General features: G+C 42.5%; 1 protein-coding gene across 2 annotated transcripts in view; it reads right to left on the reverse strand.

Annotated features, from left to right (window-relative positions):
* AP2A2 (adaptor related protein complex 2 subunit alpha 2) overlaps positions 1–27772 on the reverse strand; it is a 48288-nt gene that overhangs the window by 16896 nt on the left and 3620 nt on the right. Inside the window, exons 2-10 of one of the 2 annotated variants that reach the window (XM_030450987.1) lie at positions 18403–18471; positions 8145–8287; positions 7364–7557; positions 4540–4669; positions 3477–3578; positions 2557–2665; positions 1901–2048; positions 1304–1472; positions 353–490 (exon numbers count right to left, since the gene is read on the reverse strand). In XM_030450987.1, the coding sequence (XP_030306847.1) occupies positions 353–490; positions 1304–1472; positions 1901–2048; positions 2557–2665; positions 3477–3578; positions 4540–4669; positions 7364–7557; positions 8145–8287; positions 18403–18471 (1202 nt within the window). Of the gene's footprint in view, positions 1–352; positions 491–1303; positions 1473–1900; positions 2052–2556; positions 2666–3476; positions 3579–4539; positions 4670–7363; positions 7558–8144; positions 8288–18402; positions 18472–27772 lie in introns of both variants that reach the window. The other variant, XM_030450986.1, reaches the window with a different exon arrangement.

Genomic DNA, 27772 nt, shown 5'->3' on the forward strand with positions numbered 1-27772 from the left:
GCTGACTACAGCAGACAAAAGCCTCAGATGTAGAGCCTGGATTTGCTCAAGCGCTGATAAAATTCTCTTCACTTTCTATATGCAATCCACTGAGACCAAAATGAGGCTTTAAAATTCCAAGTTCCCAAGGGGATTCCCCCACCCCCCATTAGTTTAACCTAAATGAAGAACACTCTTTGCTTTTAGACCACAAACTTAAAAGGGTTGTAATTTGTGGGTTTTTTTCTAAAATCACCATGAAAAAGACTATCACAGAGTGGCATATGCTCTATCACAGCATCCCAATCAAGAAATGATAAAACCAGTGCCAAAGCCAGCTGTGAAAAAAATTAAGGAAACACAAATATCTCACAATTTCTTCTCTAATGGAATAATCAGCAGTCTCCAAGTAATTCAGCATTTCAGCCACAATCTGCTGGGCATTGCTTCTGTCACACATGGCATACAGGAGATCCACAGCTCTCTGCCTCACACTCACGTCCCTCTCAGTCTGCAAAAGGGCACATGGCAGAAGGTCAGGATGATTTATTCATTTTTGGACAGCATAAGCAACTTACTGAAGAGATGGAATTCACTATTAATCCATAGGCAAACTTTAAATAAATGCTTTTTCATAATATGTCAGATGCAGAATTAACACAGATTTACCCTTCACATAAACTCCTAAGTTTCTCAGTTTATTTGCATTTTCAGTCACCAGACAGAGGTCACTGGAGACTCTGACAGTTTCCTCTTTTTAGATACTGCTACCAAACTTCAAATTGTCAGCTTTTGTTCCTGTAGGATGCATATTCAAATCTGTGCAAATCTGTGCCAAAAGGATGGATGAGTTTGCACAGAGCACTCCACAGTTACCCTAAAGGAGGGTAAATGAGTTTGTGGTCTGCTGTGCACTCAGCCACAGATGTCCTAATAACTAGCTGAAATTGTCCAACTGTCATCAGGCAATTATAGTGTCTGATACCAGCAAGACAGGAATAAAAGTATTCCCATCATTCTCTCTTTTGAAACTCCATGTTTTGGAAGAATTATTCATCTACAGCTTGAGGAGACACTGAAGCGTTACAGAGGCTACAGCTACAAGCACCAGGCTGACAAATAAGCTGCAGAAACCAGCTGGGGCTAACCTCCTGCAAGATTTTGCAGGATTCATTAAAAAACAAAACAAAGTAGACTTCTGAGAATCATATTCTAGGACCAAACGAGTTACCAGCTTAACCGGGGACCGGGGGCTTGGGGAAGAGGGCATTGAGGCAGGGTAGGAGACATCACTGAAAACAGACTGCACACTTAAAATATTTACCTTCAAGGCATTGATAACTGTTTCTATGTGTGTTTTCACAGCCTCGTGTGAGAACTCAGAGCTGGCAAGCGTGCACATGCTTTCCAGTGCCAGGTAACGCAAATTAGTTTCTCGGTGCTGCAAGAACTGACCTAGCTGGTTACAGGCACGGACTAGGAGGTTTGGCTCACTGCACAGAACAGGAGAGAAAGTGAAAGGGTTAAAAGTAGCAGGTTTGAGGATATCCAATACAGAATACTGCATCTGCAGTGGAAATTTCTTAAAATGCCTCAAAGTGTCTGCTGGAATGCTCTGCTGGTGAAGTGAAAGTTCAGACACTGTGAACACAATCTCCCTTGGATTAGACTGGTGGTGTCAACACAAAACACCCCAAAGAAGCAGCAAGAAACAAAGCAATTAAACAAAAATTGCTGACAGCAACACAGTTCATTAATACGGGTCAATTTCATTGCTGTGGTTGTGTTCCAATCTACTAAGCAACTTCATCCTCTATTCTCTCCTCCCTTTCCCCCCCAGTAAAATCCCATTTATTAAGACAAGTCACAGCTTTTCACTTAAAAAAGATCTTCTGGTAACAGAAGTGTTCTCACAGCTCACCTGTCATGATGTATAATTAAGCTTATTGCTTCAAACAGCACAGCATTCTTTGCATTTGAGTGTTGCACTTTTTTTGACTTTGGTGGCTCCTGTGCTTTGTTCAGAATAGTTTCCAGGCATTCTGTGAGACGGCCACGTACCGCAGGGTCTTCTGGAGAACAACAAGCTGTTGGACAACTTCACTTTGCTCAACACCCTAACCCCTACCTTAGGCCTCCCACCTTGCTCAATCTGAATAACTCAAGTATTCTGACACATTAAAAACAGCTCACCATCCCCCCCCCCCACACACACATACACCTGGCAAAAGAATTCCAAGCCATAGATCTATTCGGATAAGAACAAGAGCCAAACATGTTCCACACTATAATGCACCTCAAGGCCTTGGTAACAGTACACAATGTTTACACACCAGTTACAACTACCAATTAAGATGCACACCACTGGTTAGAGTAACACTTTGTTCTAAGCTACATGGCCTTCTGAATTATGTTGTATAATTTTTCCAGTTGGCAACACTCAACAGTACAGACTTCAGTCCCCTTGCCTTCAGACATTGTGCTTGCACTCCAGCTTTTGGTACCACCACAGCACTGCAGCTCTTTGGAGTCACACTGCAACAAGAGATGACCACTGAGCTGTGATTTGTGCATTACCTGGAGGTGGATAGCACTGTAACAGTCTCAGAAGCTTCACAGACAACCAAGGAGCAGGAACAAAGTAGTATGTATAGTCCTGAAGATCTGTTGATGCTGAAGTTACGATCTGTAAAATAAGCAGGCAGCATGTCAGCAACTGAAGGGATGTGCAACCATGAGAAGGACCCAGAGAACACTGCAGGTCCCCTTTGACACAGGATTACTATCACTAGCAATGTTTAATTCAGTAGGTTAATTATGTGAAGCTGTCAAACTGTGAGTACACCATCAGATTTTTTAATAATAGAAATTAAATTGTTCAGAAGGCCAGGAAGTCTTCATGAAAGCACACTTGCTTTTCTTAAGAATGAAGATGACCATCTTGTAATACCTAAATATTTTATTAGAACCTTGACTAGTTGACCCCCACACCCAGTTACAGAATATCAAATGCCTGCCATTATTAACCCATCAGCAGCTCAACAGGGGAATATAAAGAACACTGATCTTGTAAGAAGCAGAGGGTTAAAAGCCAGGCTGTATTTTTGAGGGTTCTGTCCAGAAATTTGCAGAATCAGTCTCTGATCCAACTACTGCTGGGTGTTACAGTTACATAAAATGAGGACTGAAAACTCATGAGGATCCTTTCCAATCCAAGTAGCTGAGAGGAAGAAATCTTTTCGATACCCAGATGTGGTGAAGAGCAAGGATTACACCAAGGATGTCTGGGCAAGCTAATTCAGTCTTCTGCCCTGGTAAACAACAAGTGCTACAAGAGATTAGCTGAAGCAGCTACATGAAATGCCACTGAATCATCTTCATTTTTAATGGTACATTAAACTCATCTGACCTAGAAAGCAACAATATGCTAACCTGGCCTAGAAGGCTGAGTAAATTAAGCAATGGTGAAGTATTATCAGAGCTAACACTGGACTCACTCTGCTTAGTCTAGACACAGCCAAGGAGACTGAAGTTTTAAACTCTTCTGGGTTCTTCTGTGCCAAAGTGGTGATCAGGCTTGTAGCTGCAGTAACCACACCCTACAAAAAAACCACAACAATGCAATACAGTCAATTTTGTCACAATTTAAGATGCTGCCCTTTAACACCTTGCATGCCAAGTGTTTTTTAATATACAAAACCAATTAAGTTTATCCCCATGAAAAGCCCTACATCAAAAGGCCCTGCATTTTGCTAGCAGCTGGACTAACTGCACATCTTCAAAATCCAACATGACACTGCCATGCTTGCAGAGCATTTCATGCTATTTTTGTATTAGCTTTCTCTCATGTTTGGATAGTACATCTAAAAATAACAGAGCTGAAGCAAAATATAGGCTGGATGCAAATTACCTTATTACACCAGAGAAGCATGAGAAGGATAAATAGGATGCAGATTATCCTGGAAATTTTTCTGACAACCCAACATGGAGAGAAGGCTTTGTGTAACACAAATGTTTGATATCACTGCAGACTAAACCACTCCTTACTGCTGAAGCACAGGTCTTTATAGCCTTACTTTCATGAAGCAACTAGACAGGGGGAAAATAGTCTCTTCCATATAGAAGATTAGTTTTTTCTCAACTAGCAAGATAAGAATGGCCAAATGGACACCCCAGGACTAGAATCCAAGCACTGATAAAGGAGGTTATGAACTTCTAGTGCAGGTCTAACCCTAAACGTCCTAAGAAAATTAGTATTATACCTCAGCAAAACAATTTAGGATCACAAGGCACAAGATTAATTTCTTTGTAGCCACTGCAAAAGAATCTGTGCATTACATTCTTATATCTCTAAGAAAAAGCTAAACAAACCTTTAACTAATATATATACAGCAACTAAAAAAAGGCAACAGCTCATCCCATTTCTTTCCCCAAGCCTGAAAAATCAGCAAGCCATTTGCTTGAAAGACTTGAGAAGAAATAAATGATCAGTGTCTGTAAGAGTGGAAGTGAGATTCTCTCTACAGAGCAGGCCCAAGAAGCACAGTGAAGCTGATTTACCAAGTGCTGGTCATTGAGGAGATGCACCACTCTAGATGTCCAGTCTCCCATGGGGACAAGGTCAGGAGAAGTTCTATATAAACGCAGCAAGCACAAGGCAGCACTCTGCTTCACACTGTCCATAGTATCACTGCAGGACAAACATGGATTTAAAACACAGTGGTTAGGTGACAGCAATACCTACAGGCCAACAATATGCTAATTTGTACCCTGACTCAGCATCCCTGAACCAGCAGGATCACAGAATTCTTTTAGTCAGAAAAAAACTTTAAGATCATCAAGTCTAAGTGCAAACCTAACACTGCCAAATACACCACTAAATGATGGCCCCAGGTACACCACATTTACCAGGGATGGTGACTCAACAACCTCCCTGGGCAGCCTGTGCCAGTGCCTGACAACCTTTTCAGTGAAGAAAGGTTTCCTAATAACCAATCTAACCTCCCCTGGCACAACTTGAGGCCGTTTCTTCTTGTCCTATTGCTTGTTACTTGGGAGAAGACACTAACACCCACCCCACTACATCCTTTCAGGCAGTTGTAGGAGTGATAAGGTCTGAGACTTCCTTTCTCCAGAGTAAACCCCAATTCCCTCAGCCTCTCCTCACAGGACTTGTTCTCTGGACCCTTCACCAGCTTGTTGTCCTCCTTTTACCATGCTCCAGCACCAAAATATCTTCTTATAGTGGAGGTCAAACCTGAACACTTGATTTGAGGTGCAGCCTCCCCAGTGCTGAGCACAGGGGCACCACCACTTCCCTTCTGCTGGCCACACCATTCCTCTGACAAGCCAGGATGTTGGTGGCTTTCTTGGCCACCTGGGCACACTGCTGGCTCACATTCAGCTGGGTGTCAACCAATACCTCCAGGTCCTTTTTCTGCTGGGCAGCTTTCCAGCCACTCTTCCCCAAGGCTGTAGCATTGCATGGAGATGCTGGGATGAAAGTGCAGAACCCAGCACTTGGCCCTGTTGAACTTCATACAATTGGCCTTGGTCCTTTGAGCCAGCCTGGCAATATCCCTCTGGAGAGCCTTCCTCTTCAGCAGAAATTCATTAACTCTGGCTGTGTTACAGTATTTGTTAATTTTGTCCAGTAAGTTTCACTCAAATTTTCAACCATCACATACTTGTAGGAGCTGCTACTACTGACTCACTGCAATTTAGAGTGACACTTCACACCTTTTAATCAGAATTTAAAGTTCATTAGATGAAGCTTCTTCCAAACTGACTTAAGCAAAATAGTTAAGGCACACTAAAAGATCCCTGTGACCAAAGCTGTATCTCCTGATAGGTCCTGCACAGAATACACAAACCATTAGTTACTCCTCAGCTTCAGTATCTACAGCTAGCATGGAAGTCACCTACCTATCCCCAAGCATGCAACCCACAAATCTCTTCATCTTGCCATCCATGCTGCTGGCACAGAAACAGACTATTTAAAAGCAGCAAAACTATTATACCAATTCAGTGAACCACCTTTCACAAAGCAGGCAAGTAAGCATTCTGTATGCTGCAGAAACAACAGTTAAAAATGTACAGAGCATTTACACTGGAACTTTCAAGAGGGAGTTTACACTCTGCAACCTCATAAATGTTCAGAAACCTCCACATTCCATACAGAAGCTCAGTTCACCCATTCTTTATAAATTTACCCATTTTTCTGTACCTCAGTTAAAAACACAAAACAAAACCAAAACCACAAACCTATTCCTCTCCTCCCTCCCTCTGATTTATACAGTAAAGTTGCAAATACAACTCAGACTGCTCGGTTTGCACAGGTCACTTAGACACTACTTGTACACATACACATTTTGTATATATTCCCTCAGAAATGCAGAGGGAATGAGGCACTGATCTCAGAACACAACTCAAAGTTTAAACAATTCTGAACTGCAGCTGCTGTGCTGCATTCATGACCCTAAGAACAACTTTTGGAACTTTTTAAGGTTATCTTCTTAAAGCCCCTGATTCATCACAGCAGTGCTGACTCTACCATGCCACCTGAGGAATACCACCAGAAGGTGCCAGCTGTAAACACAAACCCTTACACAGGTGTTTCATGCCTGAGAAAGGGGGATTATGGAAAAGGGGGGGTTATGGAAAAGATTCTCCCTTTTACTTCACCATACCAGCTCCATCCTGAGCTTCAGGTGCTAGCTGTTTCTGCCTCTTTCTGGCCCATACTACATTTCAGCTCTGAAAAATAGTTTATCCCCTGTGTGGCATTATACAGAGTACTTCAAGACTTGTAAAGTATTTCCTAACACTTCTGCCACAACAAGGTACCACAGGTATCCTTCCTCTTGTAGCCAACTCAGTGCACAGAAGAGTCAGAATTAGTCTGCCTAAGCAAGCAGATTCCCAATGTTTGCAAGCTTCAATACTTGTCAGTCAGAGTGGTTAGAGAAAGCAAGAAAGCTCACAAAACAGAATATTCTCACACAGCACCACTCAAATAAGAGTTCACTTTATAACAGAAGTTGTAAACATCTATTCAGGTTCATTTATTTCTTCTTTTCATGAGGAGAGCTAAGTAAAGCATACACATCTCTGCCACACATGTATACAGAAGAAAAACTTCATCACAACAAAGCAGTAAAAGCCTATTCAAGAAAGTGACTCTTAATTTTCACTTAGTTGCATATTTATGAGTATACTGAGCAACTCCATGCTCAGGTATATCAACATATCTGCAGTTCCTGGGAATTGCCACATTGCAAGCCCAGGGCTGTGTAGCTTTAAGCATGGATCCAGCTCTGCAACAGAACTGAGCTGCTGGAAAGGTTTATTGGTGGTGTATGTGAAGGAGGCATTTCACACCTACCCAGCTACAAGTATTTTGGGGATTTCTCCAGCAAATGCTTCAGCCATCTCTCTGCTCCCCACATTAGCAATGCAGTGCAGAGCAAGCCCCATGAAGGTGGGGTTCCTGCTGGCCAGGTCATTCTTGATGGCGTTGTTTATCAAACGGATCAGCTCACTGTTAGAGTTCACCAGGACAGAGATGAAGAGATAGCCCTGTGGTTCAGAAAAAGGAAAATCTCAGTTGATCTCAGCTGACTTAACTCTATGTCTCAAAGAATTACTTGTGGCATTAGCAGAAAATAATTTCTCTCCTGATACCAAACACATGGGCAGAAACATATTTAGAGCAAATACTAGGAAGATTAAGTAAACCAGAATGGATAAGCTTAATAACACCCTGATTTCTCATTTTTAATGTTTCATCAATCTATTTCAACATATACTCAAAAGATCACTTTAGATGAATGGAAGCAAATGAAGAATCTGGCTTATCATTCAGTTACTGCTAAGTTATATGTACCTGATAACAACAACCTTAGCTAGGAAGATTTGAAGAAATATTCTGAAAATGAAAAGGTTACTTAGCTTTTAATACAAGGCAGTCCCTTAACAAGAGTAATAATTTTAAACAGAGTGCACATTTGATTTTCTACAAGTGGTACCCTGTGCAAAGGTGTTTTCCATTCAGAATCACTGCTAGACACAAAATCAGGTTTTCTATCAGGGTGGGCAGGGAATGAAGCAAAGCCCCTTGCTTTGCTTCACAACAGCTGATCTTTCAGAGAGACCAAGTTACTCACAATTTGTTTCTCTGTGTATCTGTTGGAACTGAGCAAGTTCACAGCCTCCATGTGACCAAAGTCAATATCGTGCCCCAGGAGAAAGATGAAAAGCAACTTGCAGACATATTTTTTCTTGCTGTACCCATCCAGAGCCTTGTCACCTGGAAAGCAAAGAAACAAACAACAATTAAGCTTCTAGTGTTGTTCTATCTGGTTCCTCTCCCACTCTGTTTCACTGAGGTACCTCCTTGTATCTTACAGTAACAAGACTTACAGTTGTACCCAACAATTAAGATCCACATTTGAGTCACTGTGTCACCCTACAGAGAAGGGACAAACTGAAGGTTCAGCTATTGCAGCACCTGGATTTCACAAATTTTAAATTTATCATTTCCAATTTTATTTACTCTATAGTGAGCAAAAATACACCCACTTTTCCATGACTTAAAGGACTTTAAGCCTTACATCATTCTGTGCTGAACACACCAAAGTTACCACAGACCACCATGAGCAGATACCAGACAAAGAAACAGCTCTTATGTTTTTCAAAATATATATTCCCAGTCACAGGTATCTTGTAGCTCCTCCTAATGGTATGAGACAGAAAAACACAGCTGAGAAAACTCACTGAATTAAGACATTGCCATGAAGATAGTTTTAAGCACTTGCCTAAATCTCACATTCATTAAGAAAAAAATCCACAAACCCAACCATAAAACCTAAAAATTTTAGTGTTTATTTAATTTACTATTATCTACATCTTAGAGGAAAGTTATGAAATAATGCTATCACTGAGTGCCTGAGTTAACCTGCTCCTTTGCATTTTCTTGCCAAGAGGCAGCACCTGTGGGTTTATTTAACTCTGATTTCCCCATTTCTGTTAAGAGCAAATTATTGTCTTCCATCCACACATTCTCCAACCCATTATCCAACCTTTATCACAGCAAAACCTCCTGATACACTTCATGATGTGCAACACATGGAGACCTCTACCAACAAAACAGCAGCAGCAAATCTTTTCAGAAAGACAGTAATAGAAGTATATCCCAAAGCTTTGAAAAAACACATGGAGTGAAACTGTCAAGAGACCTTCAAAGTGTTTGGAAAATGAAAGAATTGACAAGTGTTTCAGTTTTAGAAGACAAATGCACCCTAAATAGGTCTGGCCATATGTTGCAGTATTACTGCATTTCAGAAGCTTGTACAAGCTCCAAGGAACAGCACAGCAGCTTAGAGCTCATCAGGCTGATGAAGAAAAGGGGTATATAAACATACACTTTTTGCAGAACATTCATTTCCTTCCCCAAATCTGTAGTGAGACAGGACCAGGTGCCCTGAGTTATTGATGAGTGGGTGTGGGTTCACCTGTGTCTGGCCTCCCTCCTGAGCATGTGCAGGAGCACGGGGCCAATAAGAGAGCAGCTGACACCCACAGAGAGAGCTCTCACTCTTCAGTGACGATGGAGAAGCCCACAGCTCGAGGAGCCCCAGGAGCAGGCAAGAAGGGGTAGATCCCGAGGCCACAGGAACAGCCCTAGGACATCGTCCAGGAATGGGCTAAGCCCCGAGGCTTCAGGATCAGCCCTAGGAGCAAGAAGGGCTCCTCCCGCTTCACAAATCCTGTGGTAAAAGAGTATCCCCTCAATCAGGCAAGCATGAATGCTGGAGTTCAGTCAGGTCAGAAAAATGTTGATAGATGTGCTGCCTGAAAGGCTCCATAAGCTCCTGAGCTTCTGCATCCTGGGCCCAGAAAAAGCAGTCTGGCAGATCAGCCTGGGCTCCTTAGAGATGGGCCCTGTTCAGCCAGAACAGCACTGAAAATAAGATAACCCGAACTCACTGCCCTCACAATATAAAGCAAAATGAAGAATGAAACAAAACAAACAAACAAAAAAATCACCACAAAAAAGCCCCCCAAACCACAAACACACACAAAAAACCCCCACAAAACCAACAAAACAAACAAACCAACCCCCAAAAAACACCAAACAAACCACACAACCAAAAACCTCCAAGCTGTACTTTTTATAAAGAACCTTAACAGTGTATAAGTTTGTCCTTCTTCCTTCTCAACTACTGATAAAAAGCAGGTTAGATTTTCCATCCCACATCTAGCTTGGTCTCTGAACTGGAACAACAGGGATCTGATGGATGGAGCACCCATTGGATCAGGAACTGGCTGGATGGTGGCACCCAAAATGCTGTGGGCAATGGCTCAGTGTCCACAGGGAGCTGTGTGAGCAGTGCTGCTCCCCAAGGGTCAGGACTGGACCTGGGTCAGTCCTGTTTGACACCTCTGTTGGTGACATGGACAGGGGGATGGAGAGCACCCTCAGTTTGCTGAGGACACCAAAGTGTGTGGTGAAGTCACCAGGCTGGAGGGAAGGGATGGATCCAGAGGGAGCTGGACAGGCTGGAGAAGTGGGCTGTGCAAACTGCATGGAGTTCAACAAGGGCAAGGTTCTGCCCCTGGGGGGAGGCAATCCCATGGACAGCAGAGGTTGGGAGGAGAAAGGATGGAGGAGAGCCCTGAGGAGAAGGACTTGGGGGTGAGGATGGAGCAGGAGCTCCACATGAGCCTTCAGGGTGTGCTTGGAGTCCAGAACCCAACCATGTCCTGGGGGCACCAACAGCAGCACAGACAGTGCTCAGGGGAGGGGATTCTCCCCCTCTGCTCTGCTCAGACCCCACCTGGAGTTCTGTGTCCAGTTCTGCAGAACCCAACATCAGAAGGACACAGAGCTCCTGGAAGGTGTCCAGAGGAGCCACTGAAATGCTCAGAGGGCTGAGCACCTCCCTGGGAAGCCAGGCTGAGGGATTGGGGTTGTTCAGCCTGGAGAAGAGGAGGCTCCCAGGGGAGCTCAGAGCAACCTCCCAATATCTGAAGGGGCTACAAGAAAGCTGGGGGAGGGCTTTGTGCATGGGGGGGTAGGGAGAGGACAAGGGGAATGGGTTAAAACTGTAAGAGGGGAGATGGACATGGGGAAGAAATTTTTTAATTTGAGGGTGCTGAGCCCCTGTCCCAGGTTGCCCAGGGAAGCTGTGGCTGCCCCATCCCTGGCAGTGTCTCAGCCCAGGTTGGATGGGGCTTGGAGCACCCTGGGCTGTGGGAGGTGTCCCTGACCATGCAGGGGGTTGGGACTGGATGAGCTTTAAGGTCCCTTCCAACCCAACCCATTCCATGATCCTATAATTCTATAAAGCACTGTTATGAAAGCTCCTGGCAGTGAAATCCTGTCAAGATCCTCTGACAATTTCAGCTCTGCAGGAAGCTGCCCAAAGACACATTTTATGTTTTCTTCAAGTCACATTTACAGTTGGCTGCCACAAGGCTGTTTTCCTGCTGACTCAGCAGATAAAGCCAGTGCAGTTTGCTTCACTAGACATCTGCATCAATATTAGAACCACCACAGCAAAATAGGGACAGCAGGCAGGGAGGAAGTTGGGGTGGGGGTTTTTGTTAGGTTTTTGGGTTTTTTCTTTTTTTTCCTTGTTTTAGAAGCAATACAGCCAAAGGGAAAAGCAGATATTCACTCATGTCTGCTTATCTGCTGTGGTCTTCAAAGTATGGCTTAAGCAGCAGTGCTCTGTATAACAAGAGGAAAACACCCATTATGGTATATTCCCAGTAAAACAGTACCTAACAGCAGCAGCTTCCTTCCATCCTATCATGGTAGGGAAATGCAGATCAAAGTCACCTTCCTTCCTTAGAATAAGCAGGGGGAAAAAAAACAACCTACCAAATTCTACTGCAAGTTCAACTATTCCTCTTCTTCCCCTGTAGCATTTACAAAGATTTATAAAGGTTCTATTTTGAACATCACTAACAAGTATCATTGCTTAAGTATGGGCTAAAATAGTACAGCTTCCTCCAGTTACAAGCTAACATCTTGAGCAGAAGGAAATTTCACATGCTCCATTATCTTTATTGCAATACACAATCATTTCTTTTAACTCAGCTCATTTTAAAATGCTTTTGGGAACACGTGCAAGTACTACAAACCCAAGTCAGCAGAAAGAGGAAGGATTCAGAACACACATCAGCAGGTTCTGAGCACTGTGGGCATTTCAAAGGCTGCTTGCTTTCCCTGGAAAGTTGAGTCATTTTTTTTAAGAAAAATTGTTGTTAACAGCTCGTCAGCAAGCAGTACTATTATTAAGAAAGAATTATTACTTTTACATTTCTGTGTATCACCTGTCTACCACTTCAAAATGGTTTTCACTGCCATGCAGCCTTCCCCAGAGGAAGCAGTAAGGCATAAATGTATCATGAGGCTCCTCAAAGTCTCGTAATTATTATGAGCACCTACAAAGAAGGTTTGGTGCTGGGTGTTAAGGTTGGGGACAGTCTTGGCTATAGTGACCATGACACGTTAGGGAAAGAAACAGGGTAATAAATAAAATCTCTGCCTTGGATTTTTAAAGGGCTTACTTCAACCTCTTTAAGGATCTTAGAAGTGTCCCATGGGCTCTAGAAAGGTATGGGGGGGCCAAGTGAGCTGGTTAGTATTCAAACATTACCTCCTCCAAGTTCAAGATAAATGTATTCCCTCGAGGGAAAAAAAAAATCAAGTAGATAAAGCAGGAGACCTGTGTAGATAAGCAAAGAGGTCCTGGAAAAACTCTAGTGGAAGAGGGAAAATTTAGTTTGTGGAAAAATGGTTTGGTCAGCTGGGAGGTTTATAGAAATGCTGCCCAGATTATGTAGAGACCTCATCAAGAAAGGCCAAGGCTATACTGGAACTTAGTCTGGCTAGGGAGGGGAAAGAAAATGAGAAGAGCTGCTTCAAATACATCAATGAGAAAAAGAAGAGTAGGGAAAAATGTGGGTCCACTGATAAATGAGATGGGAGATTTGGTACCAGAAGATGTAGCCATGGCAGAACTGCTGAATGCCTTTTTTGCCCCAGTCTTTACTCCTAAGACCAGCCCTGAGGAATCCCTGTCACTGGAAGTAAGGGATTGTCCACTGGTCAGTGAGGATTGGGTTAGAAATCACTTGGATAAACTGAAACACCCGAATCCATGGGCCCTGGGGGCAAAAAGGAACCCTCAGAAAACTCCAGTCCAGCAGCCTCAGCCCCACCCCTGGAAAGGTGATGGAGCAGCTCATGCTGGAGGACATCTCCAAGCATATGAGAGCTCCAGGGATGCTGGAGGGACCTGAGCATCTCTGCTGTGAGGAAAGGTTGAGGAACTGTTCAGCCTGGAGAAAAGAAGGCTGAGGGGGGATCTTATGGATGTCCAGAAACATCTGAGAGGTGGGGGGCAAGAGGAAGGGGCCAATCCCTTTTCAGTGGTGCCCAGTAACAGGACAAGGAATAACAGGTTGAAGCCAGAACATGGGAAGTTCCACCTCAACAGGAGGAACTTGCTGTGAGGGTGAGGGACCCCTGGCCCAGGCTGCCCAGAGAGGCTCTGGAAACTCCTCCTCAGGGGACTTTCCAACCCCCCCTGGATGTGTTCTGTGTGACTGCCCTGGGGGATCCTGCTGTGGACTGGATGAGCTCCAGAAGCCCCTTCTAGCCCTTGACATTCTGTGATTCCATAATTCTAATTCAGCACCTGCTTTTCAAGCTAATTCAGTATTTTTGAAAACTAGCTTGGTGCAGTTACAGATCCTGCTACAAGGCAGAGGGGGTAGGAAGGTAATTTCCTCCTGTGGGAAGTCCACTGGAGGGCAGAGGGTAAGGAAGCTTCACAAATTCAGTCTCAGTAGCATCCAGATGCTTGACTGATACCCCAAAGACAAGGCAAGCTTAGCTTTTAAACCTGCAGTGATGGCTTACACAAAACAGAACAGACAACATCCTGAAGTTCTCCTTTGCAACCCAGTGTGCTTCCTTCCTAGATTAACACTGCCCAGTGTTCAGGCAGCTGCTTCAGGGCTATTCTGTACCAGAAAGCCTCCTACCAGCTTAGAGGGCTAAGAAAAATGAAGTTGCTTTCAAGGAATGTTTCTAGACTTTGTGACAAATCTTTCTTTCCGGAAGACTGAGAGTCCAAACCCTCTAATAAAAGAGGGATTGAATGCTGGTAGCAGACAATCCATCTAAATCCATAAGCTGTAATTAGTTACCACACTACTACCACCAGAACAGAGCAGCCCTACAACTCAGACAACATTTGAAGCCTGGTTTATACTTCCAACAATTCACTTTGTCAGTTAAGTCACTACTATCTTACTGTCTGATTGCCTTCATGTTTCTTTTAGATGATCAGAAGATACTGTGACTAACCAGAACCATCTTAAAGATTACTCTTTCACAGCCTGCCAGGGAAGCAATTTATTGTTACACAGCTTTTGTTTAGAAGTTATTTAGAGACTTATCTTCAAATTCCAATCAAGGGTTATTGTGCAGTTTGGGACAATAGAGAAGAATTGCTTGAACTTAGGAAAACAAGTGAGCTGAAGTTAAAAAAAAAAAAAACAAAAAAAGCTGGGATCATTAACTGACACTGGGGCACTTCTGTACAAGCCAAAAGGAAGATATACTGACATGCCTGAAATCCAGCAGTGGCTCTTGTAACACAACCCCTAGTAAGCAATCAGAGCAAAACTAACATCTAATGTCAGATCTGGAAAAAAGAACAAGCCTGAATCAAGCAGAGAATAAAGTTCCTTTGCCTGCAGAAACAGTTTATATATTTGGGGACAGTTTCATCAGTAAACAAACTCTGCTCTGAGACACCAAGTTGATGCACAAAATTAATAAACCCAGTATTGTTTTCACTCATTTACAAGGCAATTGCTACTCTGACATCCAGAATTCTAGTTTGGCTCAAGCAAAATCATGTGTAACAAAACAAAGAGTATTTGTGCACTTCACACTTAACTCCTACAACTTCCAATCTATTACCCTGGTGTAGTTTCTCTCCTCTACATCCATCTTATCTCCTTAACACAGAAGCACTTCAAGTAACTGCCAAGGACTACGTGACCTCAGCAATGGAGCTTTCTCATGCTGAAAACAAGAGACCTCAAGGACAAGGGTTCTAGATTCCTTCTAAGCTTGGAGCACAGAAGCCATGATGTATGCAACCAAAGAATGGTTTTTATAGACATCTGCAGCCTCAGCCAGGCCTGGTAAGTACAAGGGTATTTTAAACAGCAGGTTACCCAAAAAGAAGGGGGAGTAACAGGCTTGCTTGCCAGCTGCTTGCATGTTAGAACAAAAGTAGAAATCCTTAGCCCCTGCCTGTGACAATGTAAGAATCTAACTTGCAGGTTACATGGGGTGGGGGTCTAGGTATGAAACAGAGTAAGCTGAAGACTGCAAAGATCCAGAGGAAGGCAAGGATCTTGTGGTGTAACAGGTTCTCATATGATAGTCTCAAGCAAGAACAGAACTGTGTCAGAAACCAGCCTTGCTTCTTACAGTCAGATCTTTTCCTGGTTACAGCAATGCAGCAAAACCAACAGCAGCATCTTTGGCCAGGTAATTAATTAGGTACTCCCCATAATTTTTTTAGCAAAGAACTTGATCTTATGTTCACAAATCCAATCTTAATCCAAATTATTTTAAAACATTTTAAAAAGTCAGAGCTACATACAAAGAAACTGGGTTAAACTGAGTGATTTCCACTTAAACCAAGAATAAAATGCATAATGAAGGGCTCTTTATTTGTATACAGCCCTTCTGCAAGGAGGACCCATGCAGCACAGAGCCCATGTAGAACTTCTGCAGCAGAAAGATAGACAGCCATCACCTCCTCACACTCTCAAGACCTTATGGAGTTACATAGAAAGCTGTCCAAATTCAGGTTCTTCTGAATTTTGACATTAAGCTCTAGTTTTGGTCAGGCTACATCAAGTTATTGTCTTAAGTAACATCTTTCACCTAAAAATCCATGCAAATTCAGTAATAAAGCAGACATAAATATCATCTTACCAGTAAATTTAGTAGTATTTCACTACTGAATGAACACACACTAATATTTATTTAAATAGTTTTCAACAGTGTTGAAAGGATGCTCAAGTTATTGCACTGCTTTGCTGAAACCACCTCTCTTCTCCCCAGCACCACAGTTAACCAGAAAAGATCATACTGTTCATGTACTTTTCACTATTTTGTACTAAAGCCATGAAACATCTTGCAAACCTGAGCAACAGCCCTCCCTGAGCAGGATTTTGTGAACTATGTCATCAGCAGCTCTCTAACCCATGGCTGCTTAGTGATATATTAAACTGCCTAAGTTAACAAAAAAATGCTATTCTGACAGAATTCAGCTCAGTAACTTATACTGCTGCTTTTATAAAGCCACTCACAGAAAAGAGCAGTGAAGATTATTTGTATCAGGTGTTGCCTTTTAGCAGAGGTCAGCTTAGCAAATGTTTGTGGACAAAACAGGGCAAAACTTAGGATGACTGTCAACAAAATACTGGATTGTGTGGCAGTGTTCATCCTGAGATCCCACATCCATTGCTCTTTATCAGGAAGTGAACTCAGAAGGTGTGATTATTATTAGCATCACTTTTAAAGGCTGCACTGAGTGCTGTGGTACCCAAAGAATTCACAGATTCATTTTTTTCACACTCACAAGTTTACAGAAGTAAAGAGGTTGTGGTGTGGACAGACCCAAATGGAGCATAACTTGAAACTTCTGAAGTGTACAGAAACTTCTTAAACAGTTTTTAACTGAACTGTCTCTTTATATGAAAGATATACTTCATTTGTCTGGTACAGATCTTGCCTGGTGACTGAACTCCTTTAATTAAAAGTACAATTTAATGCTTGGATTTACTAGGCAATAACAGGATCCACTGTGATCATGCAGCTGGAATTAAGAAAATCAGCTGTTACTCTTGCATGCAGGTTTCTAGCATGTTCTCTCTACATGCCAGCTGCTGAGTGTGCATGCATCCTGAGGACATGAGGGCACTATCTGCTGGTCACCTTCTAGAAGATGGACACCAAGTGGTTCCTGTGACTGGAAAACAGACACATGGGATTGGGTGATGGAGAACTGTCCATACTGCAGAGTATGCAAAGCCTGCTGCTGCTGGCAAAAATCAGACCAACATCAGTGTTACATGGGAGCTCTGGAATGAGAAGGAATTGAAAAACAATGTGACAGCACAGGAAGCTGTCCTCTTAGCTCCTCTTTCTATTTACTCCAGAAAAATAGCCATTAACATTCCCTAAGTTACTCTATAAATTAAGTTACCAATCTGTGTAAAGTACGCTGAAATTTCTAAGAGAAAAACATGAGCATGGAAGCACATAATGGCTTCTAATTTAGAGGATAATTTTTTCTCTTCTTTTCAGTGTCTTGCACTGTAGCCATCTTTTCCCTTTGAAGCTGTTCTGGACACAAGCTTTTGCAGGTCTTCATAAGCCTTTCAGAGTGATATTACTTAGGAACTAACAACAGATCTCTATGAAGTTCAGGAACATTATTTCAGGCTTTGTTAATACACTGATTATTCCAGATAGATACACTGGATAGATAACTATAGTAAACAAGTTTAATCTGGATACATCAAATTCCAAAGCCACACATACAACCTCCACACTGCAACACCTAATCCAGCTACACACACAGCCCCAGACCTACTTACATGGAACTTTTGCTACAGCCACTGCTGGTAGAAAGCTATTCAAAAATATCAAAACTGCCCCTCAGAATGTTTAAAATTTGAAGCCACACACACAACTCTATACAGTTACAGCATGACTCTTACCATGTGTTGTTTAAAAGTGAATTGCTGTCTCCTGGAACACTTGAGGATAGAATTGGTTACTGTATAGCCTTTGCTTCTTATGAAAAAATTGTACTGATGTTGTTTCTGGGAGTGGCCAAGATGCATGGCTTGGCCAACTACACATTTTAATCACAATTCTGCTAGAAGACAGCCTAACCCATTACTTTCCTATAGTGGTCAGGGAGGCAGGGGAAAACACTGGATAGAAGTTTAAACAGATTATAATTTACTGGAAATAATTATATCCACCCATGTTTCTTCAAACTGGTTCCTGGCCTTCTGGAAGAAACCAGGCTGGGTAGCTACATGGTTAGAAGGCAAAGCATCAGAAAAAGTTTGTGAAGAGTAGCTCAACTCCTTGACACAGGAAGGAGCTTTCTGCTGTTACAAGCCAGCATCACAGGACTGTCAGGAAGTTCTGGAGTTACAAGAAGGCTCTCAGTAGCTACTCTAGCTTTCTGCTTCTGTCAGCAGATGTCAAAAACGTTCAAACACGTAAAATCAAAACAAAACCCCATATTAGAAGAGACATCTCCTCATATGACAGTTCAGTATGGTCAAGTCACTTACCTTTAAATTTTGAGCGAATGTTGGCCAGTTCTTTGTTTATCCTCTTTATCTCTGCTTCTTTACTTTTGCCTGAAATCAAAAGAACATACATCAGGACACAGTGCTCTGGACAGACTTCTTCCAAACACAAGTTTCACCTTAGGCTTCTTGCCACCCAATCATACTGTGTGAACATACAAACATTAGGAGGAATTATTACTGTCCCTTCCCAGTATCTGGGCTAGACAAAGGCAAAGAGCAGAGAGTAACTTAAGCATTGCTTTGCAAGGGCATTTATGAAGCTAAAAGGACCTTCTTGTTTCAAGAAACTTTGCACATAGCATCAGTCCAATACAACTAACCTGAGAGTCATTTATTACTGTGTTTCACAAATTTTTCTGTTCTTATACCGGCAAGAAAAACCTGAATTTTACTTTTTCTCATTACCAGGTAGACAATGCTCTGAAGGAGCCTCCTAAGCACAAACAGCTTGTGCTATTCCTCACCTTAAGGACAATCCAATTTACTGTCATTCAATTCAACAGCTTCAAAAACATTCTTAACAGAGGAAAAGCAGTAAGCTTACAGACAGCCCAAGGACTCAAAGGACCTCAGAAGAGAGAAGATACGTGCATAAATTAACTATCAATGTACCCCATAAAGTCACATTTTATTAGGTGACTCTACCACCTTAGGCTTCACAGCGGAGTTTATACTTCACATCAGTGCAGGGTCCCTCTCATGGGATGGAAACTGCTGGGACATGAGTCCCTCCCATGGGGTGCAGTCCCTCAGGAGCTGACTGCTCCCACCCGGGCTGCCCACAGGGTCATGGACTGAGCTGGGAACAGTCACCTCCCCTGGCACGGGCTCCTCCAGCCAGGGATGCACAGACACAGCTGACCCTCTCTGCAACCCTGCACAGGCTGCAGCTTCACCTCTGCCCACCTGAGACACTTCAGGGGCTACAAATCCACCTTTTCCCCACCCCCCGGGGTCCTTCAGGGACTGCTCCCCCGTGCTCCTCCATGGCTGCAGGGGCACAGCCGCCATCTCACCACGGGCTGAGGGAGGGAAACCTCTGCTCGGGCACCTTCCCCCTCCTGCTGCACTCACCCTGGGCTCTGCTCTGACATTGCTCTCTCACCTCCTTCACTCCTCTGCAGGTCTTTTTTTGGTAATTATTATTATTTCTGCAGTTCTGTTTTCCCTTTCTCAAAAGTCACTCCCGAGGGCACATTCACCTCCCCAGATCTGCTCAGCAGAACTGGAACTTGGGGAGCTCCCAGAACCTCCTCACAGGAACCCTGGCTGCACACCCCCACACTTCCAGAACACCACTGCACTAACCCAAGGCATGGCAAGGCTTGAAGAGCAGGCCCAGCCTTCCATGCACCCCCAATCTCACCCGGTTTATCCACATAAGCAAAACATCACCTCAAGGCACTTTAACCTAATACTCCATCTGCACATCCAAACCTCTGTGTCCCCCAGTGACTGCTGAGCACCCTTACACCATTCCAAAGACCCCCAACACCACCCCAAAGATGGATGGGCAGCAGGCCAGATGGACACTGATGGAGTAACTCAAGCAAACAAGTATCTTCAGTAGGTTAAGAGCAAGTATAAGGGAATCCCATGCCAAATACACTTGTATTTTGTAATTTCTTCATTACACTCAAAGAAACAAACTCAAGTTTTGCACTTCCAAAATCAATTCTTGCCTAAGGCACAGAAAACTTTTGTATTACTATGCTTGTAATAATGGCCACCAGAGTATGGACACATGGCAAGACCAGGACACTGCAAAAAGAAGTGTTGGGCCCCAAATGGAAGCAACTACATTGGTTTGCCTTGTCATTTTAACAAAATACCTACAGATTTGTTTCAAATGGACTTTTTCCATTCTACAGGACTGCTTTGTAAGGGGCACTGCTCAAAACACTGAAGTGCAGAGTGTTTCTTCTACTATAGATTTTAGATTTGTCTTAATTGGATTAGAGCTGTGCTGTGCAGACTGGAGATACACCCAGGTGTTCATGGCTTAGATCCCTGACAGCATTAGGAATTTATAATGGACTGAAGCAAATCTTCTGCTCCTGGGTCAACAATCTACAAACAGAAGGCCAAAATAACATATGCCAAAAGGGTGCAAGGGTTTATGTAAGTAACACTCAAATTTTGCTAAGCTATCATGCTAGCACTAATTGGTAAAGATTTAAAAACATTTCCCTTATTCTCAACCATTCACCAGCTCCAGGTGGCAATTTTAATTTCTACAACTAGTAATTTATTTTGCCTTTTAACAACTGAAGAGCACATCTCACTAAAACATGAGCACTGAGTCTGGAGATTTTGAACTTTATTTAGATTGATGGGTCAGAGAACCCTGACCTCAGTAAGAGATATTTAATTACCTTAGTTCAGGAGCTATGTCCTTGCTCTCAGGTTTTGTTTGAAAGTGGATTGGGATATTTATGTTGAATTATTAGCAATTTCTCTAAACACAACAAGCACAGCAATAATCACTGCTCTTAAAAATAAGGGGAGGAAGGGGGGACAAGAGTCAGTACATCTCAGCCAGTTTTCTTAACCTTAAGATGAAATGAAGGGTGTAAATTTTTAACTACCAAAACCTCTCTGCATACTTTTTCAGCAGCACTAACCTGTAACTATCAGATAATCATTCACTGCTAGAAACTGGGGGTTTTGTGTCCCATGCAAGCAACAGAGCATTAAGGGAAGTCTGACTAAAATACTTCAGGAATCTGTGAAGTCAGCACCTTTTGCAGAAGTGGATTGCAGCCTCAGCAATAGAAAAATCAAAATCCCATCCCCCTGTGCACAAAGCTGTGGCAGTGAGTTGACAGGAACATCCATAATAAACAACAAAATCCACATCTGGAGGTTAATTCTCTCAAAGTTAAAGACTTACAGAGCACATGAACAAAAGCCTGTTTAACTACTTCACATGGTATATAATTTCATCTAGACCTTGACCCAACATAAATACCATAGGAACCAGCTGGTGCTAGAAGTTTAACTCCATACAAAGGAAATCAAATTGAATGAGAAAGTCTTAAGTTGTCTCCCAGTGATGGATTAGAGTCTCCATGTGTCTGAAATTGCAGTTTTAGAGAGCAGCTCTAGCACACTGAGTCTTAAATGTCACTGAGGACAGTCACATAACACTGAGGGTATCTCCTGAGTTAAAACCAAGCTGAAGGATCTAAAACCAAATTTCCTGAACTTCAGCAGTTACACTGCATGGTAACCTTACTGAAATTTAATTTATTGTTTACACCAGGACCTCAAAGCAAAACAAACCTCACAGAGGCAGGTCAATTTGTTTCATGTACAGGGAAAAAGAAAATAAAAGAAACAAAAACCAAGGACCAATTTTTAGCTATTCAGTCCCACTAAGCAGTGGCATGGGGACAGGAACTGCTGACAAGTTTCTATCTCTTTACTCTGCCATAGTAAAACTCACTGAAGAAGTTTCACATCCATATTTTATTTTTACCAACACATTCAGTTGTTACCATCCCGTCAGTAAACTCAAATATGGCTAAAAAGGACAGTAAGATCACTACTGATGACAGTTGAATGGGTGCTGTGCTGCAGAACTAGATTGAATTTCAAAACTTGCCAAGACAGCTCTGCTCCACAACACTGCCAGGCTGTGATGCAGCTCCCAGTTTCAGAAATTGCCTGAGCTGTATCCCAACAAACATGCCCCAGCCAGGCCACTCAACTTGGAAAACCTTAATAAAGGTCATGTCATGGATACAAACTGATGGGTGGGACAGCATTTAAGACAAGATGACATTTCCACACCAGTTCAGACCACATACTTTTCACTTTCACTTATTCAGGCTTTTCACAGTTTAGCAAGAGTATGACTAAATATCCACAACATAATTGGAAGAGGTGACTGCAAGCCAGGAAGTTTTGGCTGGCTACATACACTGTTTATAGCCTTCCAGCCCTAGCAAATGACTGCTGGTAGTCTTCTCCAAGATGAGTATCTGAGCAGAGATACCCAGCCACAATTCTGTCCAAGGCGTTTATGAGCGATTATTTAATATTTGGCACTTTTCCAGGCTTCAGACTCCACTGTGCTGCTCACTGCCTTCACTAGCAAGGTAAATTTAGTGCATTAGTATCTGTAATTACCATCTTGTTTAACAAAGACACACTAATGAACATCAAAAGTCATCCAGTTCTCAGAGAACCAGTTACTATTCTTAAATCTCCTAGTAATGCAGAGCCTCAGTACTGCAGGAGTAACACCTCCATAGCTCAGTTTGGAGTTTTGCATGACAATTGTTAGAAGAATGAGAAGAGAGAAATTACAGAAAAGGGAACTGTTGAGTTCATACATTTGTTAGCACTTACTTGGCAGCAGGGCTGCAAAATTAAGCAAGTGCTTCAAGGTCAGGTTTAGTGGGCTGCCTGTGCCTCACTCATTGAGCTGCTCCATCAGGATCCACTTGGTGCTGTGGTAGCTGCAGACTGCCCAAACCAACTGAGGCACAAAGAGCATCTGTGCTATTCCCCACAACTGCTGCAAGTTCTTGGCTTTCATACAGACCATTTAGAGTCCAGCATACTTCTGAGCATTTATTTCCCAAAGGCTTCTAGTGATACCAACAATATTGAGAAGATTTCTGCAGACAAATTGAGACAGGTGTGTCAACAACATGTAAAGCAAAAAGCTTTACATTTAAAGAAAAAAAAAAACCCATTAAAAAAAAATTGCTTCAGAAAAGTTGAGATGTTCTGGCTCTGATCTGTTTAGGCCAGCAGCTAGTGTAATTGAGCCCACCCAACAGATCATATATTTTGAATTTATTCACAAATCAGAACTGTTATACTATGTTACCTCTTAGCCTTACTTGCCCTGTGGCTGAGAATGCTGTAATTACAGATGTGTCATTATTAGGGTGAACAATTACACAGCACATTGGATAGGAGGCTCTATTAGGGTAAGAAAAACCTTGCAAGCATTCCATCCTGCTTCCTGAAGGCAAGCAGCAATGCTGGCTGCTAGTTATGGCACCACCATTTGTCTAACAGAATATGCCTCTGATTAAAATCAGTTATTGAAAAGGCCTTGAAGAGAGGAGAACTCCAGGCTTCAGTTGAGGAGAGCAGTAATACAAACACTGCCAAGGCTAAGAGCTGACCCTTGCAGTGGCTGGGAACACCTAAGCAGTGAGAGCACAGCTCTTAAACAGAAGATAAATACTCAAAGTTAAAGAGGTTGGGTGCTTTCCTTGAGAGTTGAGAGCCAAACACACATTTTCCTGTTCTGTTTTCATTAGCATATACAAGGGGGTTGGCAGGTTAAGTGGGAGAAGCATCACAGTCAAGCTGCTTCTAGCTTCTCTTCAGTAAAATACCTTGATATTGTTTCCTATCAGTTTGATTCCAGGCTACACTTCTTAAAAGACAACTCCAGACTGTTCTTAAGCACTGTTCTCCTCCTGGCATCCACATTCCTGCTGTCACCTTGTACTGGTACAGGTCAGTTAGGGAGTCAAACAGCCAAAAGCAGAATTGCTGTATTAAATATCCAAAGGGTAAGTCATACCAGCTCCACTAAAAACTGGTAACACCAGCAGAAGACAGTACAAACCAGGTAGGGAGGAAGGTCACTACATTAGGGTTAGGGTTAGGTTTGGTGAGACACTGGACCAGCTTGCCCAGAGGGTGAGACCCTGGCACAGGTTGCCCAGAGAGGTGGTGGAAGCCCCATCCATCCCTGGAAGTTTTTAAGGCCAGGCTGGATGGGGCTCTGAGCAACCTGAGCTGGTGGGAGGTGTCCCTGCCCATGGCAGGGGGGTGGAACTGGGTGAGCTTAAAGGTCCCTTCCAACCCTAAAAATTCTGTGATTCTAATCAAATTACCCACTTGCTTTTCCTATTGCTAAAACAGCTTACCAGCATGATGACAAGATTCTGCTGGCAGGGGACAGGGAAAGAAACTGTTTGGGAGAGGGGGCCCAAATCAAAACAAACACTAGCAGCTCTACAGTAAAAATGGTATAAATTCTTAGAGGAAAATATTCACTCAGAAGTACTTGGTGCATCCATTCCTGCCTCTGTGAAAGAGCTTTATCTGTAAATTCAACCACTCCTTGTACCTGCCAGGACAGATACTCATGTTACAGCTTTAGAGTATAGATTAGCCATTTGCTATGCAGATCATTACCTTCATGAAGTTAAACACCAAATCCATCCTCCACCTCCACCTAACCTCTCAGCTGTTTTTTTTAGCACAGCAGGGAAGAGAAGAGGGCCAAAAGAGAGGCAGGTTACATAGCAATATATTAGATTGGTCTGTTTGCTGTATGCCTGCCCTCACCTGGTGTAGGTTTGTCTATATAAATTCCTTCATTTGGCTAAAACATCCAGAGTACTGCAACAGAGCTGCAAATTCCAGATCCACCTGAGGGAGGATGCTGGTGCTAGTGTTTAAAACTCACTGTGCAACTAATTCAAAGAGACCACTACAAACAAAACACTGTAGCTTCACAAGGTGTTATTCTGACTTCAGTTTTATTTAGAAATAGAGCAGTTCAAAGCTGCAGAACAAGAGGCTTTTTGCTTAATGGTGTATTAACATCCTGTAATGAATAAAACCAGGAGTGTATGCTGCCTGTACAAAAGAGGTCTGATCAGAGGACACCAGTGCTTGTCTATCATTGAGGATCATGAACCACAAATGCAGCTGAAGATTGCTCTGCCTACAGACATCCTATTTTCTAATACTCTGCCCATTAAGTGAACTATCCACAGAAGTGACTTATTCCAGTATGCTGCTAAAGATCTGCCCCTATAACAACACTTCTCATGAAACAGCATGGAGTCACAGGCTTTCCTGTAATCCAGTAATCCATTCACTTCTTGTCCTCATAAGGGAAGGGAAATGAGCTCAAGAGTGCACAATGGCTTGCAAATCCCACCAACAATTCAGATTTCCCAGTTTTAGTAATTTAATAAAAGTTTAATAATTCCTGGTGCCAACCTTTTTTTTTTTTTTCTAATTAGGCACCAAAAGTTACACTACAGCTCCAACTCTGAAAGAATTTGAGGAGTAATAAGGTCTATCTTAAGACTATAATTTTCTTTCCGAACTAAACTGAAGCTCACAGAGATCAAATGACTGGGGAACTGCTGTATGAGGACAGGCTGAGAGAACTGGCTTTGCTCAAACCTGAGAAAGAAGGCTCAGGGAAGACCTTATTGCCATGTTCTAGAACCTAACTGATGGTTAACAAGAAGATGGAGACTCCTTTTTACAAGGAGTGCCATGCAAAAGATGAGGGGTAATGGATGGAAGTTACTCCTGAGGAGATCCTGACTGGACACTGCTGGGCCACCTCATCTAAACCATGTTTGTGTCTAGAAAGGTTGGACCAGATGATCCTTGTCCCTTCTCACCTGGCAGTCTGCCATCTGTGGGATTTAATGACATACAGAACATTTATCTGGCAGTTTAATTGACAAAATGACATCAAGACCTGTCAAGAGAAGAGCTTTAAGCTAAGATATGCAAAGCCATTGAACAGCATTTTCACAGTGTAGTTACACTCCCTTGGACAGGGTATGGCAGTATTTGCACTAATTTACTGCAAGCCATTGAGGACTCTTCTATGCTAGCTCATGTTCAATTAATAGAAGAACAGTTTGAGGCTTATCCAAAGTCTCCTTCTTTAGCTATCTCTTCTAAACTACTATTTCAGGTGTCTTAAAAATCCTCTGTGAGCTGCTTAATTGATGCAGACATGTACTAGTCTAATAGTCCTTAACTTTCTCTCACCTATCCTGATGGGTACCTTTATAAACAGGATTTCAAATTCAGCTGTTGTTACATTTTCCAGTGTCTCTGTTGGAGAGGTTCGATGTCACATGAAACATTCTAACTCTTTACTACTTCTCCTCTATTAATTATCATATTTGCCTACTCTCTTTCCTCAGCCAAACATGCACAAATGTATCTAGTGTAAAAACAAACAAAATAAAAATGAAAAAAAGAAACAAATCTATCTTTATTTAAAAGACTAACCATCAAGAGTTCCATTAAAAGAAGAAAGCTAAGACAGAGAAGCCACAGGCAGAGCATCCATCTTACACATCCTCCTCAGATTAACCTCATGCTATTTGTGTTTTCCTGCAAATAGTAGCAAGTGATACAAGACTTAGCGCTTATTATAGCTCTAAGCAGCACACTCTTAGGGTTTTCCAGGCCAGAACTTGTCTGCATTAGATGAGTGGCCACAGCCTTTCAAGATAAATAGGAGAGCAAATGAAGATTATTTTTCTTCCTATTTCCTCAGAGATAAGGAATCTAAGAAAAGAACTCATTGACTGGCTGAGGAAGTAACTCAAGTCCTACTTTAATACCACATGCAATGCAGAGAAGAACCCACACCCCAGAGGAGCAATGCAGCAGCTTTAGCCCACAGACTGGAAGCCAAATGACTGAAATACAGCAGTGACACAAAGCAACTGCAGTCAGACTGCAAGAGTCTTCAGCCTCTGAACACCCTCCCTGTCCAGTGCAAAGAAGAATTACTGCATTAAGTTCTGTGAAAAAGAGACAAGACCTTTCTTTAACAGATCTGTCAGGGTTAAATAAGGAAAAGATAAAGCCCAAGGAGAAAAGAACAGTATTTTGGAACAGAACAGAGACAGAAACATTTGGAGAACAAACTCAAGGAAACCTTCCTCCCTCTGTCCAACTTTTAAGGTGACAGTGAAAAGGTAAAACAGTTATCTAAAATAGTGAGGGAAATTGAGAACTGTCTTGCCCTCCAAGCCTGTGTCAAAAGCAGCTTTGCCTCCACACCAACCCAAGAGTAGATGACTCCCTGATTTTACAGTGGAGGAAGGGGTTCGCAGCAGTACACTTAATATTGTAATAGAAACTATTTCTATACTACCACCTCCAGAAGTACAGAGAAAAGCAAGCTTTTCTAGTTTTCAGGATGAACAGTAAATAATACTGTTGTTGCAACAGAGTAGGTTGAGTGAGGAATGGCTCAGAAGTACTCCATTACCAGGCAAGCATAAAGCTGTTCTCAAAAAAAAAAAAAAAGACATACTCCTGATGATGTTATCTGTCAGCCAGAACAGTTGCAGAGTTTATAAAGCACTATCTTGTATGAGCTGAATCACTTCAGTGGCTCTGCAGTACATGAAAAAAGATGTAACACTATTTACATAATTATTTCTTGCATGTGTCCATAGTGCTCATAAGACACCCAGATGTTAGACTTGGGTTCATGAGGCATTTCAACCACACAGTGACACAGACTCTTACCCACCTGAACTCTTTAACTTGAGCAAAATACAGGATTCAGAGCTCCCCAATGCCACTACCA

Source organism: Calypte anna, chromosome 5 (genome assembly GCF_003957555.1).
Source record: "Calypte anna isolate BGI_N300 chromosome 5, bCalAnn1_v1.p, whole genome shotgun sequence".
NCBI classification, from domain to species: domain Eukaryota; kingdom Metazoa; phylum Chordata; class Aves; order Apodiformes; family Trochilidae; genus Calypte; species Calypte anna.